Here is a 15,590-nt window from a genome sequence, read left to right on the forward strand (position 1 = left end):
TTCAAGATGCTTGGAAACCAATCAACTACAAAGTCTCAGATATTTTCTCTTTGAAAGCTCAACTTAACATTTGCGACCATGGTGGTAAGGAAAGTGACAACTCATTTGAAAGATTCTCCCCCTTTGTTTCTTTGTCTTTCTTCTGCAGGCCATGTGTTTATACTGTGGGATCTCCCATAAACAACAGGGCCCTTTTTCCATGCCAGGAGCCACCCGTTGCCATGTCAACATGGCAGGCTACAGTTCGAGCAGCTGCATCCTTTGTTGTTCTAATGAGCGGGGAGAATTCTGCAAAGCCAACACAGCTTCAGGAAGGTACTGTACATGTGTTCTGTGCTTCTTTATGTATTGCACACATGTTGGACCCAGGAACCCAATACACAGGGTTTTTCTCCGCTTTAAAAGAGCTCCTTTATTAGCTGGGTTGGACTGAACATGATATAAAACATCCTGCCAGAGAAAATACCAGGGGATGGGGAAGGGCACTTGGGAGCCCGTGCATGGCATGTGGGGCCCTTCAATGCCAGAGTTATCAATTCTTAGATTATTAAGGCAGTTCCTTTCACCTGATGGTTTGTGGACCATAAGTGGGTGGTCTTGGTTGAAGACTTTCTGGACAGGCAAGTATGTCGTGGAAACACCATTACAGTTGAGTTGTTTGTGTTTTGGTCATGGAGCCTGTGCAGGGTTATTTATAATGCTGAGCAATAGTTCTCCTGTTGGCTGCCCACTGGAGTTGTCCTGGTATTGCTCTGTTCTTACTCTATTGGGCCATGAAATTTTGAGTCAAAGGTGTATAAGAAAGACGGAAGGCAGGTACTAATGCATCATCAAGGTTTTCTCTGTGAATTTCCTACTTATTGCAGTAATTGACACTTTCAGTTGAGATCTGGAGCTTGTTGATGCCAGGTGAATTTTTTTGTAATTGTAATATTTCTTCATCTAAATATGGTGTCTCCTTCCACCATTTATTATAGAAACTTTAAAATTTACAAAAAGTGAAAGTAATAAAGTGAAAGAGGAGAGTGAAAAAGTTGGCTTAAACCTCAACATTCAGAAAATTAAGATCATGGCATCTGGTCCCATCACTTCATGGAAAATAGATGGGGAAACAGTGGAAACAGTGTCAGACTTTATTTTTTGGGCTCCAAAATCACTGCAGATGGTGACTGCAGCCATGAAATTAAAAGATGCTTACTCCTTGGAAGGAAAGTTATGACCAACCTAAACAGCATATTAAAAAGCAGAGACATTACTTTGCCAACAAAGATCCATCTAGTCAAGGCTATGGTTTTTCCAGTAGTCATGTATGGATGTGAGAGTTGGACTGTGAAGAAAGCTGAGTGTCAAAGAATTGATGCTTTTGAAGTGTGGTGTTGGAGAAGACTCTTGAAAGTCCCATGGATGACAAGGAGATCCAACCAGTCCATTCTAAAGGAGATCAGTCCTGGGTGTTCAATGGAAGGACTGATGCTAAAGCTGAAACTCCAGTACTTTGGCCACCTCATGCGAAGAGTTGACTCATTTGAAAAGACCCTGATGCTGGGAGGGATTGGGGGCAGGAGGAGAAGGGGACGACAGAGGATGAGATGGCTGGATAGTATCACTGACTCGATGGACGTGGGTTTGGGTGAATTCCGAGAGTTGGTGATGGACAGGGAGGCCTGGCGTGCTGCAAAGAGTCGGACACCACTGAGCGACTGAACTGAACTGAAAAGTAATAAAATTAATTTTAAAGAAAATGTTTGCTAACATTTTGTAGTATTTCCTTCTGGTATTTAAAATCTATGTATATAGTATATATTGTCATTTCAAAATTGCCAGCAGAGCATATAGCAGTTTTCACTTACAGTATATCTTGTATGTCTTTCCAGACATTAGGTATTTTTTAAATTAATGATTTTAATGTCTGCATAATATTTTATGAGTATATTAGATTTTATTACATTTCCATATTATAGACAGTTGTATTGTTTCCAAGGTTTTTTCACATTAAATAAAGTCACATTAAATTTCTGAGGAGATAGTTTGTGTAAACTTAGAATTATTGAGTCAAAAGTTTTGAACCTGTTGAAGGCTGTTGGTGCTTATCTTAAGTTGTTTTTCAGAAAGGTTGTGACACTTTACATATCCGTCAGTAGTTATGAAGGCCCCTTCATCCTTGGAGTTTCACCCATCTGATAGGCAAGAGAAGGTTTCTTTTTAATTTGGATTACTTTGATTATCAATGAGCTTTCGTATGTCCTTAGCCGTTTTCATTTCCTATCTGTTAATTTCCTTTGCCCATTTGTATATTGAGATGTTAGTGATGTTTCCAAAAGTTTGTTTTGTCTTGTAGTTTGATTGGATCTTTGAAAAATAAAGTTATTGGGGCTTCCTGGTTAGTGACCACATGGAGACATGAGGAGAATGGTACCCCTGGAGAGGGCATGGAAGTTCCATGCTCTTTCTCACATACCTTGCCCTGTGCAGTTTTCCATCTGGCTGTTCCTGAATTGACTGTCCACTGGTCATCAAACCCAGCAGACAAGTGCACAGGTCTGTTTCTTCAGGTCTTCATTTCGTTATGGAGGCTCTCGTGTTACATAAAACTTCTATTACATAAATCTGTAATCTGTTCTCCCATTCAAAAAAAATAAAATGAGATAGAGATATAATCTCTTATATTTGTGTATTTTTTCTCAATTTTTGTATACTTTTTAATTTTATAGAGTATTTCTGATCTATACGACATTTTAATTTTTACATAGTCAGATATGTCAGGTTTCTCTTGGGAAGTCTTTCTTTACTCTAAAATTCACCTGTTTTATTCTAATATTTTAATCTAACTTTAATTTATTTTTTAGTAACTTCACTCTATAATCTGTTTGTAGTTTAATCTGGTCACTGTTGTGAAATAAGGACTGTTGTTGTTTAGTCACTAACTTATGTCTGCTCTTTGCAATCCCAGGGACTGTAGCCCTTTCTGTCCATTATTATGCCCACCTTTGCTTGAAATGTTCCCTTGGTATCTCTAATTTTCCTGAAGAGATCTCTAGTCTTTCCCATTCGATTGTTTTCCTCTATTTCTTTGCATTGATCACTGAGAAAGGCTTATCTGTTCTTGCTATTCTTTGGAACTCTGCATTCAAATAGAACTATCTTTCCTTTTCTCCTTTGTCTTTCACTTCTCTTCTTTTTTTTTTTTTTTCTTCACTTCTCTTCTTTTCACAGCTATTTGTAAGACTTCCTCAGACAACCATTTTGACTTTTTGCATTTCTTTTTCTTGGGGATGGTCTTGATCACTGCCTCCTCTACAACGTCATGAACCTCCGTCTACAGTTCTTCAGGCACTCTTTCTATCAGATCTAATTCGTTGAATCTATTTGCCACTTCCACTGTATAATCGTAAGGGACTTGATTTAGGTCATATCTGAACGGTCTCAACAGATAACAATTTTCAACAAAATGTGGAAAATTCTTAAAGAGATGGGAATAACAGACCAGCTGATCTGCTTCTTGAGAAATCTGTATGCAGGTCAGGAAGCAACAGTTGGAACTGGACAAGGAACAATAGACTGGTTCCAAATAGGGAAAGGAGTATGTCAAGGCTGTATATTGTCACCCTGCTTATTTAACATGTATGTAGAGTACATCATGAGAATCACTGGACTGGATGAAACACTAGCTGGAATCAAGATTATGGGGAGAAATATCAATAACTTCAGATATGCAGATGACACCACCTTTATGGCAGAAAGCAAAGAAGAACTAAAGAACCTCTTGATGAAAGTGAGAGAGTAGAGTGAAAAAGTTGGCTTAAAATGCAACATTCAGAAAACTAAGATCATGGCATCTGGTCCCATCACTTCATGGCAAATAGATGGGGAAATGATGGAAACAGTGACAGACTTTATTTTGGGGGGCTCCAAAATTACTGCAGATGCTGACTGTAGCCATGAAATTAAAAGACACTTGCTCCTTGGAAGAAAAGCTATGACCAACCTAGACAGCATATTAAAAAGCAGAGACATTACTTTGCCAACAAAGATCCGTCTAGTCAAGGCTATGGTTTTTCCAGTAGTCATGTATGGATGTGAGAGTTGGACTATATAAAGAAAGCTGAGAGCCAAAGAATTGATGCTTTTGAAGTGTGGTGTTGGAGAAGACTCTTGAGAATCCCTTGGACAGCAAGGAGATCCAACCAGTCCATCCTAAAGGAAATCTGTACTGAATATTCATTGGAAGGACTGATGCTGAAGCAGAAACTCCAATACTTTGGCCATGTGATGGGAAGAACTGACTCATTTGAAAAGATCCTGATGCTGGAAAAGATTGAAGGTGGGAGAAGGGGATGACAGAGAGTGAGATGGTTGGATGGCATCACCAACTCAATGGACATGAGTTTGAGTAAATTCTGGGAGTTGGTGATGGACAAGGAAACCTGGGATGCTGCAGTCCATGGGATCGCAAAGAGTTGGACATGAATGAATGACTGAACTGAACTGAACTGAACTGGACTGTAGCCCACCAGGCTCCTCTGTCCATGGAATTCTCCAGGCAAGAATCCTGGAGTGAGTTGCTATTTCCTTCTCCAGAAACAAGGACTAAACATTTTTATCTTCAAATATAAAACCAGTTATCCAAGATCACTTAATGAATCTTTTCTGATTGTGATGTCTTTTTCATCATAAATTAGATTTACACATGTAACAAAGTTTTCAATGAATGTTTACTTTATTCTCAAAGTCAAAACAAAACAAATTATACATCTAAAAATTTAATTAAAAAAATAAGTCATATTTACATGGTTCATTTACAAATAAGCAAAGGATAAAAAGAAATTTTATGATATCTTCTTTTTACTTCTAATTCCCAACTACCCAATAACTCTTCCCCAAGGCAACAAGGTCACCAGCTTCCTTTATATAGTATATTTTTTCCTCTTCTGTTGCACAAAACATAACATGCTGTACACATTTTTGTGTAATGATCTGCCCTTTAGAATAACCTGTTCTTATAGACAATTTCCAGAGAAGACAATGGCAAGCCCCTCCAGTACTCTTGCCTAGAAAATCCCATGGACGGAGGAGCCTGGTAGGCTGCAGTCCATGGGGTCGCTAAGAGTCGGACATGACTGAGCGCCTTCGCTTTTACTTTTCACTTTCACACATTGGAGGAGGAAATGGCAACCCACTCCAGTGTTCTTGCCTGGAGAATCCGAGGGACAGGGAAGCCTGGTGGGCTGCCATCTATGAGGTCTCACAGAGTCGGACACGACTGAAGCGACTTAGCAGCAGCAGCAGCAGCATAGACAATTTCATGTCTGACCATAAAGAGCTTCCTCATTATTTTTAGTACTATAGAGTGTTCCATAAATGGATGTTCACAATTCAGTTAAGCAAAAGCTCTTGACTTTATTCTATATTATATAAGGAATTTAATGGTCATTTCTGGGTTAGGAAGATCCCTTGGAGAAGGGATTGGCTACCCACTCTGATATTTTTACCTGGAGAAGTCCATGGACAGAAGAGCCAGGCAGGCTACAGTCCATGGGTTCACAGAGGTGGACATGATTGAGCAACTAACACTTTTCACTTACTTCTGTCAATTTCCCTCACCCACATTCTCTGGTTTTAATTAATATAATTTGGAATTTTAGGCTCATATTATCTATATATTTTGTTTTTATTTTAAACCTTCTCAAGGAATTATAATCACTATTGTACATTTTTATCCAGTTTCAAATTATATTTGCAGTAAGTATTCAGACTTTCCTTACTCTTGATTTTTTAAGTTTGACTCATCTCTTAGTCAACTGGGAAATGGCTATAGTATTTTTTTTCCCCAGAATGGTGGCTATTGGTATATTTTATGATCCAGACAATTGTACTCATTTTGCATGCTAGTAAGGTTATGCTCAAAATCCTTCATGTTCAGCTTCAACAGTACATGAACTGAGAACTTCCAGATGTACAAGCTAGATTTAGAAAATGCAGAGGAACTAGAGATCAAATTGCCAACATCCGTTGGCTCATAGAGACAGCAAGTAAATACCAGAAAAACATCTACTTCTGTTTCATTGACTATGCTAAAGCCTTTGACTGTGTGGGTCACAACAAACTGGAAAATTCTTAAAGAGATGGGAATGCCAGACCACCTTACCTGTCCAAGAAACCTGTATGCAGGTCAAGAAGCAATAGTTAGAACCAGACATGGAGCAATGGACTGGTTCCAAACTGGGAAAGGAGTATGTCAAGGCTGTATATTGTCACCCTGCTTATCTAATTTATATGCAGAGTACATCATGCGAAATGCCAGGCTGGATGAATCACAGGCTGGAATCAAGATTGCGGGGAGAAATATCAAGAACCTCAGATAGGCAGGTGATACCACTCTAATAGCAGAAAGTGAAAAGAAACTAAAGAGCCTCTTGATGAGGGTGCAAGAAGAGAGTGGGAAAGCTGGCTTAAAACTCAGCATTCAAAAAACTAAGATCATGACATCTGGTCCCATCACTTCATGGCAAATAGAGGGGGAAAAAGTGGAGGCAGTAACAGATTTTTTTATCTTCAGTTCCAAAAACACAAAATCAGTCACTGTGGATGGTGAATGCAACCATGAAGTTAAAGATGTTTGCTGTTTGCAATGAAAGCTATGACAAACTTAGATAGTGTATTAAAAAACAAAGACATCACTTTACTGGCAAAGGCCATATAGTCAAAGCTATGGTTTTTCCAGTAGTCACGTGTGGATGTGAGAATTGGACCATAAAGAAGGCTGAGCCCTGAAGAATTCATGCTTTTGAATTGTGCTGGAGAAGACTTTTGAGATTCTCCTGGACAACAAGAAGATCAAACCAGTCAATCCTAAAGGAAATCAACCCAAATATTCATTGAAAGAACTGATGCTGAAGCTTAATCTCCAATACTTTGGCCACCTGATGCGAAGAGCCAACTCATCAGAAAAGACCCTCATGCTGGGAAAGACTGAAGGCAAAGGGAGAAGAGAGTGGCAGAGGATGAAGTAGTTGGATAGTATCACCAGCTCAATGGACATGAATTTGAGCAAACTCCATGAGATAGTGAAGGACAGGGAAGACTGGCATGCTGCAGTCCATGGGGTCACAAAGAGCTGGACACAACTTAGTGACTGACGGACAACAAATGTATTTAATCAGCACCCCTATGAAGATATGGAACATTTCCATTACCTAGAAATCCCCTTGTGCCTTTGCCATCCCTACTTGAGTGATTCCTCCCTAACCCCACTCCAGTCAACCGCTGATCTTATCTCCATGTCTATAAATTAGTTTTGGCTCTCCTAAATATTCTTGTAAATTGAGTCATTCATGTGTACTCTTTTGTGTCTGGCTTCTTTCACTTGACATGGTTGTGAAACAGACCCACATTGTTGTGAGTATCAATAGGTATTCTTTTTAAAAAGTTGATGAGTAATAATCCATTGTATGAGTAAACTAGTTTGTTTATCCACTCACCTGTTAATGGACATTTGAATTTGTCATGTACATTATGAAAAGTATTCTGTGAATATTTCTGTGTAAGTCTTTTTGTGGACAAAGGTTTTAATTTCTCGTGGGTAAATACCTAAGAGTGGAATTGCTGGATCATATAAATATATTTTAACTTTGCATCTGGCAAACTATTTCCAAGTGATTCAGTTATTTTGCATTCCACCAGCAGTTTCTGAGAGTCCAATAGCTGTGCATCTTTGCATACACTGGATGTTGTTGATCCCTTTAATTTTAGCTCTAAACTGGGGTGAAATACTGTCCTGTGGTTTTAGTTTGCATTACTCTGATAACTAATAATGGTGAGCAACTTTCATGCAATTATTGTATATGCCTTTAAAAAGTGTCTCTTCCAAGACATTTTGTTGTTTTTTTGTTAGATTATGAGAATTTATAATTTTATATATTTGATATTCTTTATATATTTGATATTCTAGCCTTTAGTCAGATATGTGTCACAAGTGTATTCTCCTAGACCGTATGGTTTGCCTTTTCATTTTTGATTTACCCTTTATACCACTGATTTTCCATAAAGACATTTTATTCTTTAGTAATTCTGTTATAGATTGTTACTATAATAATCTTTGCAGCTCTTCCTTAAGCTTTTTTTGGTTACTTTGTTGTCTTTTGATCTCACTCTGTTGTACTGTTTGAGCTAGCTGTCTTCTCACAGCTTTTTCTTTCAGTTCTATCAGTTTATTGCCACCAGCCCGTCTCCCTCCACCCTCATGCACAAGTGCTCAATCATGTAACCCCACAGACTGCAGCCCGCCAGGCTCCTCTGTTCATGGACTTTTCCAGGCAAGAATACTGGAGTGGATTGCCAGTTCCTTCTTCAGGCTTCTCATGGCTTTTTATCTTTTTTCGTAGAAGTTATATCTTCATATCATAATTGGATGCCAATATTCCAAACTTGTTTTCCTTCCAGTAGTAAATTCATTTCTGAAGTGTGTTCTTCTTCTGAGTCCTTAGAACAATATTTACTTTTACCTTTATTCTGCAGTATTTTTGCCCCATCATGCTCTTGGGTGCATCATGCTCTTGGGTGCACCTCTCTGGGGTGTTTCAACAGACAGGATAAGGTCTGTGGATTTCCCTTAGCTCCATTCACTGTCCACTTCTGTGCTACCTGAAATCCCCTCGCTGTTCAACAGATGACAGGTTAGTTATGCACATAGCCCCTCTTGTGAATTGTCTAGTGAAGTTCTTTGGGACTTACACAGCATCTTTTTTTTAACCTCCCTGCTTGTTTCCCTGGCTTGCTAAATTGAGTAAATTCACCACTGTACAGAGGTCTCAAGCAGGCATCGATACCTGGGCTCCTCCAGCCTCCATTTCTGGCTTACTTGTGATGATGACTAACTACATTTCCCAAGATGCAATGCTGGGAGTTGCATCTCCCAACTCCCATCTCAACAAGCCTACAGACTTTCTCATTCCATGATTGGGCCTTTGCAGTTCAGATGTAAAAGCTGTGTTTGGCACTGTTTCTCAAATTTGAGCATTATTTTACTTTTCAGAGGGAAAAAATTCTCCAGATTCACCAGGGTTGACTTAAGTTATTTGTATTAGAATAATATTTTAAAAACTATAAATGTAAGCTTGTAACTCTTATACATCTGTCATGTCAAAATAAAATATAAATTAAATACAGACCAAACTATTAAATCATTAAAATTCAAATGAACAACTTCAATTTAATGTAAAGATTATTATTTTGCTGAAATGAAAATGTTCCCTACAACATGTATGTGGTGTTGACAGCTCCGTGAAGGTTCTTTGAGGTCGTTGTTTCTGTTCTGCCCTGAGCCATGTGGTGATCTTCTTCTCCACCACTTTTCTTCCATATGCTGTAAAGCTTTTGCTTACACAGCATGCTCTGATGTCATTTAGCCTTTACCCACCAAAAGCATCATTCTTATGTTCTGTTCTCATTATCACTCAGTAATTAAAGCAGTGCTACATGTCTGTGTGGAATCATATACACTACTGCAGATGTGAACTCTGAAATTGTTTGGCAGGACTCCTTTCTATCTGGATAATCCAGCCCACTGGCCAGATCCAGCCTACTGCCTGTTTTTATAAATAAAGTTTTATTGGAATACAGCCATTGTCTATGGCTGCTTTGGTGCTGCAATCAGTATCGGTATCAGTTCAGTCGCTCAGGCGTGTCCGACTCTTGATGACCCCATGAACTGCAGCAGGCCAGGCCTCCCTGTCGATCGCCAACTCCCAGAGTTTACCCAAACTCATGTCCATTGAGTTGGTGATGTCACCTGACCATCTCATCCTCTGTTGTCCGTTTCTCCTCCTGCCTTCAATCTTTCCCAGCATCAGGGTCTTTTCAAATGAGTCAGCTCTTTGCATCAGGTGGCCAAAATATTGGAGTTTCAGCTTCAACATCAGTCTTTCCATTGAACACCCAGGACTGATCTCCTTTAGGATGGACTGGTTGGATGTCCTTGCAGTCCAAGGGACTCTCAAGAGTCTTCTCCAACACCACACTTCAAAAGCATCAATTCTTCAGCACTCAGCTTTCTTTATAGTCCAACTCTCACATCCATACATGACTACTGGAAAAACCATAGCCTAGACTAGATGGACCTTTGTTGACAAAGTAATGTCTCTGCTTTTTAATATGCTGTCTAGGTTGGTGATAACTTTCCTTCCAAGGAGTTAGTGTCTTTTAATTCCATGGCTGCAGTCACCATCTGCAGTGATTTTGGAGCCCAGAAAAATAAAGTCAGCCACTGTTTCCACTGTTTCCCCATCTATTTGCCATTAAGTGATGGGACCGGATGCCATGATGTTAGTTTTCTGAATGTTGAGCTTTAAGCCAACTTTTTCACTCTCCTCTTTCACTTTCATCAAGAGGCTTTTTAGTTCCTCTTCACTTTCTGCCATAAGGGTGGTGTCAGCTGCATATCTGAGGTTATTGATATTTAAGGCAATGGCACCCCACTCCAGTACTCTTGCCTGGAAAATCCCATGGACGGAGGAGCCTGGTAGGCTGCAGTCCATGGGGTCGCTAAGAGTCGGACACGACTGAGCGACTTCACTTTCACTTTTCACTTTCATGCATTGGAGAAGGAAATGGCAACCCACTTCAGTATTCTTGCCTGGAGAATCCCAGGGACAGAGGAGCCTAGTGGGTTGCCATCTATGGGGTCGCACAGAGTCCGACACGACTGAAGCGACTTAGCAGCAGTAGCAGCAGCAGCAGCAATCTTGATTCCAGCTTGTGCTTCATCCAGCCTGGCATTTCACATGATGTAGTCTGCATATAAGTTAAATAAGCAGGTGACAATATACAGCCTTGATGTACTCCTTTTCCTATTTGGAACCAGTCTGTTGTTCCATGTCCAGTTCTAACTGTTGCTTCCTGACCTGCATACAAATTTCTCAAGAGGCAGATCAGGTGGTCTGGTATTCCCATCTCTTTCAGAATTTTCCACAGTTTATTGTGATCCACACAGTCAAAGGCTTTGGCATAGTCGATAAAGCAGAAATAGATGTTTTTCTGGAACTCTCTTGTTTTTTCAATGATCCAGCGAATGTTGGCAATTTGATCTCTGGTTCCTCTGCCTTTTCTCAAACCAACTTGAACATCTGGAAGTTCATTGTTAACATATTGCTGAAGCCTGGCTTGGAGAATTTTGAGCATTACAGGGCCTATACAGTCTAAAATATTTAGTAACTAGCCCTTTACAGAAAAAAGTCTTCTGACCCTTTCAATATCTATTTGAAGGTTATCATCAAAAATTAAAACAAGAGTTGACTTTTAACATTTTCTATGAAAATGTTAAATACCACCAAGAATTTATCTGTGGATTTTTTTTTCAGAATTACTAATCAGGGCATAGTTATAATAAAGTAAATGCTAATTGGGATTTGCTTATGTACAACTTACACCTTATGTGATACCTCAGAGTAGACTTTTCCGGTTCAAACTGAGGGAGGATTTAGCTAGACCAGAAGAAAGAACTTTCGGCATCATACTGCATGCCTCGTGCAGCCCAGCAGCTGGGGTTTATCAGAGGACAGCCAGGCAAGTACGGTCGCAACACCCTCTGCCCCAAATGGCTGTTCTGAGGATGGAATAATATCTCCAAATGTGTCTGTACTCCTTGGAGAAAAAGGATATGTGGACACAAGATGCTATTACTTCCTTTCCAAGTCATGTTTTCTAGATTGGTGGATTGGTCTCATAGGACCTCCATTCTGTTGTGCACAATGCCCTTTAAAACAATGAGCTATCCTTGAAAACATGAGCGGCAAAACCCAACCCGCAAGTCACAATTTCCATCACAGCAACACGTCAACCTGATTAGTACATTTGCCAGGCATCAGCTGATTTCCCGAAAGAAGCAAAGCACCTGGGAGCAGCACAGTGTAATGAGGCGGATAACAGCGCCCGAAATGATAACAACCCTTGGGCAGGGGACGGAAATCAGATGACGGACCTCTGAGTTCTTAGTACATGGGGGAAATTGTTCCTCCTGGCGGTTTTAAAGAAGAAGGCTGATGGTTTAGAGGGTAGTGTGATGACTGTCATAAGAATTTTAGTAGGTGAGAAGTCACTATCCTTTTTCTCAAGAAGGCTAAGTTAAAACCATAGATTTAGTTTGACTCGTTTGGCTCCTTTATTGTATAACTTGCTCAGCATAATGTCATTTGGGCAGACAGAAATGTTAGCCTGTGTATTATTGTCAGCCTGCATTCCCTGCCGAAATGTAGCTAAACAATTAAGCTCAGAGACCCAATGCCCAGTACAGTGTTTTGTATATAACAGGTACTCAATACCTATTTGTTGAATAAATGTGTTCTCTGTAATCAGACAGATGTAATAGGTTCATGGAAGAAGCATTCAAAATCACTATTGATAGTAACAAAAATGATTTCAGGGTCATTCCTTTAGTTTTGCTTCTGATTGAAGTTTATAACTTTTCCCCAGGTTCAGTATATTTTAAAAGGGGAAAAAAAATGGTGTAGTACATTCTAATTTCCTCCTGCTTGGTAATTTTGTTGTTGTTAATTTAATTTTGTTTTATTTTTGCAGGGTCTACTTCCTAGGAAATTAAAAAAAAAAACACACACACTCCAGTTATATTTTTCATGGGAAGCCATAAGTAAAGGAATAAGACTGACTGACTGAAACTTCTTCCAACTGTAGGAGAAAAAGCATATGAACAAGTGAAAGACGTTTGAAAAAAAAACTATATGTACCCTCGCTTAAGATCTGATTTCATTTTTCTGTGCAAAAGTAGGAGACTGTAGACATTACTTCATCCTGGGCAAAATGCTGCTTTCTGGTGTGCCCAATAGACCAGCTCCCTGACATTCTCTCTCTTGATTTTGTGTGGGAAATTCCAGGGAAAAGCCAAGATTTCAGGGTCCAGACCCCTCCCCCCCACCCCCCCACCCCCCGCCATGTGCCATTGAAAGCTAACTTTTCTTTCCTTTTGATGGCTCAAAATGAGCAACACTACTATTTAGACTGCTCCCACAGTATGAGACCAAGAATTACATATGAGGAAATGGTGAATTAAAAGACATTTAGAAATGGTTATGATTAAGTGTTTTCACAAAGAGAGAATGCAAAGTAGAGAGAGCTCCTTGTTTCTCGAACTGAGGAAACTTTATTCTGGGCCCGTATGCACATGTGTGTTTCAAGGGGTAGGAGTACAGAGTGAACACATCTTTTCTCTTTAGAAAGCTGCTGCTGAGTGAGGACTGTGTTCTGCTCTGTTACATCCCCCATAAGGTCCCACATAATGCCCTGCACTTTCTAAACATCAGTTCATTCTTTTGTTTGTGACTTGCTTTTTGACTAGTTCTTGCTTGCCCTCCTAGTATTGCACTTACCGTATTTGACACACAGGGAAGTCATCGTGATTTCTTTTAGATAATCATGATTCCCGCAGGCCTGTGTCTTGTTGCTATGAATTTTTGTCTTAGGCTTGACACTCATGAATTTTCTCATGTCAGTAAAGTACTAAAGCACACTCGTGACCCTCTGGCACAGAATGATTTGGTGACCAGTTTGCCCGTCCACCTTGTATTTAAGTTTAAGGAGAACTAGGTTATCCGTCGGAGAAGGCAATGGCACCCCACTCCAGTACTCTTGCCTGGAAAATCCCACGGATGGAGGAGCCTGGTGGGCTTCAGTCCATGGGGTCGCTAAGAGTCGGACACGACTGAGCGACTTCACTTTCACTTTTCACTTGCATGCATTGGAGAAGGAGATGGCAACCCACTCCAGTGTTCTTGCCTGGAGAATCCCAGGGATGGGGGAGCCTGGTGGGCTGCCGTCTATGGGGTCGCACAGAGTTGGACACGACTGAAGCGACTTAGTAGCAGCAGCAGCTTATCCACACAGGTCAGAGTGCGGGTGACACTTGGCATGACAAGCCTGGTGAAACGTATTCCTTTAGGTATTCCATTAGCCACGAGGGAAAACCTCAGAACCAGTGGCGGTGCTTGCGTTCTGGGTTCAGTAGGTGGCGCTCTTCTACCTGGTTCACGGGAATGATCTTGAAGGTCATTCTCTCCTGGGTCTCCTGTGCCATAGGCGGTACCATGTTGCCAGGAAAGGAAACCTGAAGCCTTGCCGGGTGGCATCAGTGCCTGAGAAGCGGGTGGCATGATCTGGCGTATGGCCCTGGTCAGGCAGTGCTGGTTGCATACCAGCCGAGGGCGTCTTACTGTCTCCTTTGTTCTGGTGCCAGTTCCCGCCCTTGAGCAACAGCGGAAAAGAACTAACGAAAGACAGTCACGCCATGGGTATTCAGGAGGGTGGCACTAGCTCATAAAACCAGAACGTGTAGACTCAGCATCTCAAAAGTAGTGAAAGGAAAAAAAGCTGGGGTTTGCCGAAAGCCTCCAGAGAAAGAAGCCAAAAGAGGAAGAGCAACCAAAACTGGGAGCTTTACCTACTTTGTTATGTATCTATTATATTTATTATAGTAAATATATAAAACTATGTAATAGGAACTTTAAATGTAGTGTATCTATGTATACTTATAAGTTCATACTCGTATATTATGTGTTCCTATACATACCATCAAGCATTTTAAACTTGTAATACAAAGAAGAGACACGTGGAGTAGTTCTGGCAGGAAGTTCTGAAATTAAGAATAGTGGGTAGAGAAAGAAACAAGCTTGAGGTAGGAAAGAAGCAGGCGCTACAGATGAATTGAGTAAAGAAATATGATATGTAAATAAAAGCATGTATCAATTTGATGTTTCCAAATGCTTCGTGCTGTTTGTCTAACTTAAAGTGGAAAAGTTTAAAAGATAAAGGAAAAGCTTTTAATAGGGAGAATTTAAGTGCCTGTTTTAATTTTCAGTGAAACGATAGCTCTTTAAGAACAAGTAATTTGGTGAATGCATAACTCTGCAAACATAAATCGTCAGCTTTTGCCTCTGTGGAAGCAGAGTGTTTGTGTGTGGTGTAGCTGTGGCTTTGGTGTGTATTGAGTGAGTATATCCAGGACTCCTAAGAATAGTACACTGATGTTCCATAGATTTTGTATTTAATTTACTATTAGTAGGCATGCTTGATGTGTAGAAATAACTAAAGTATCTTGATTTTTTTTCCTGAATTTGTTTTCTTTTTGTAAGGACAATTTCTTCAAATAATTAGCAAAGTATTTCACAGGTTTAGCGTTAAAAAGTTCTCTCTCCTCCTGTGAACGAAATACTCCATCATGTTCTTCCTTTTTTCCTCCCCACTTTTCTTACCCTAAAAGAATCTTCAAAACCATTCATAGGACAGTTTTTTAGAATAGTATATGAAGGAAATAATTGAGGTAATTTCCAGTTATAAGTATAATTTTCAAAGCTTACAATTTGAAAAATTACCCATCTCAAATTCTTATCATAAGAAAGTCATCTTTAAGGAAAATTTCAGTCCTGAATTGAAGGTAAATGTTTACTTGTATCTTGTAGCTGCTGCTAGCACAATTCTAAGAACAGTATCTGATATATCTGGCTTACTAGTGAGACAAATAAAGGATAAGGATTTGAGAGGGCATAGCAGCTTGCAAGAACTTTTCGAGGAGGCCCAGGAGGGAGGTG

General features: G+C 39.9%; 1 protein-coding gene across 5 annotated transcripts in view; it reads left to right on the forward strand.

Annotated features, from left to right (window-relative positions):
• C8H9orf3 (chromosome 8 C9orf3 homolog) overlaps window positions 1–15,590 on the forward strand; it is a 422,465-nt gene that overhangs the window by 81,191 nt on the left and 325,684 nt on the right. For all 5 annotated transcript variants that reach the window (XM_027550178.1, XM_027550179.1, XM_027550177.1 and 2 more), the window contains exon 3: window positions 149–315. In XM_027550178.1, coding sequence (XP_027405979.1) covers window positions 149–315 — 167 coding nt within the window. The remainder of the gene's footprint in view (window positions 1–148; window positions 316–15,590) is intronic.

Source organism: Bos indicus x Bos taurus, chromosome 8 (assembly GCF_003369695.1).
Source record: "Bos indicus x Bos taurus breed Angus x Brahman F1 hybrid chromosome 8, Bos_hybrid_MaternalHap_v2.0, whole genome shotgun sequence".
Lineage (NCBI taxonomy): Eukaryota > Metazoa > Chordata > Mammalia > Artiodactyla > Bovidae > Bos > Bos indicus x Bos taurus.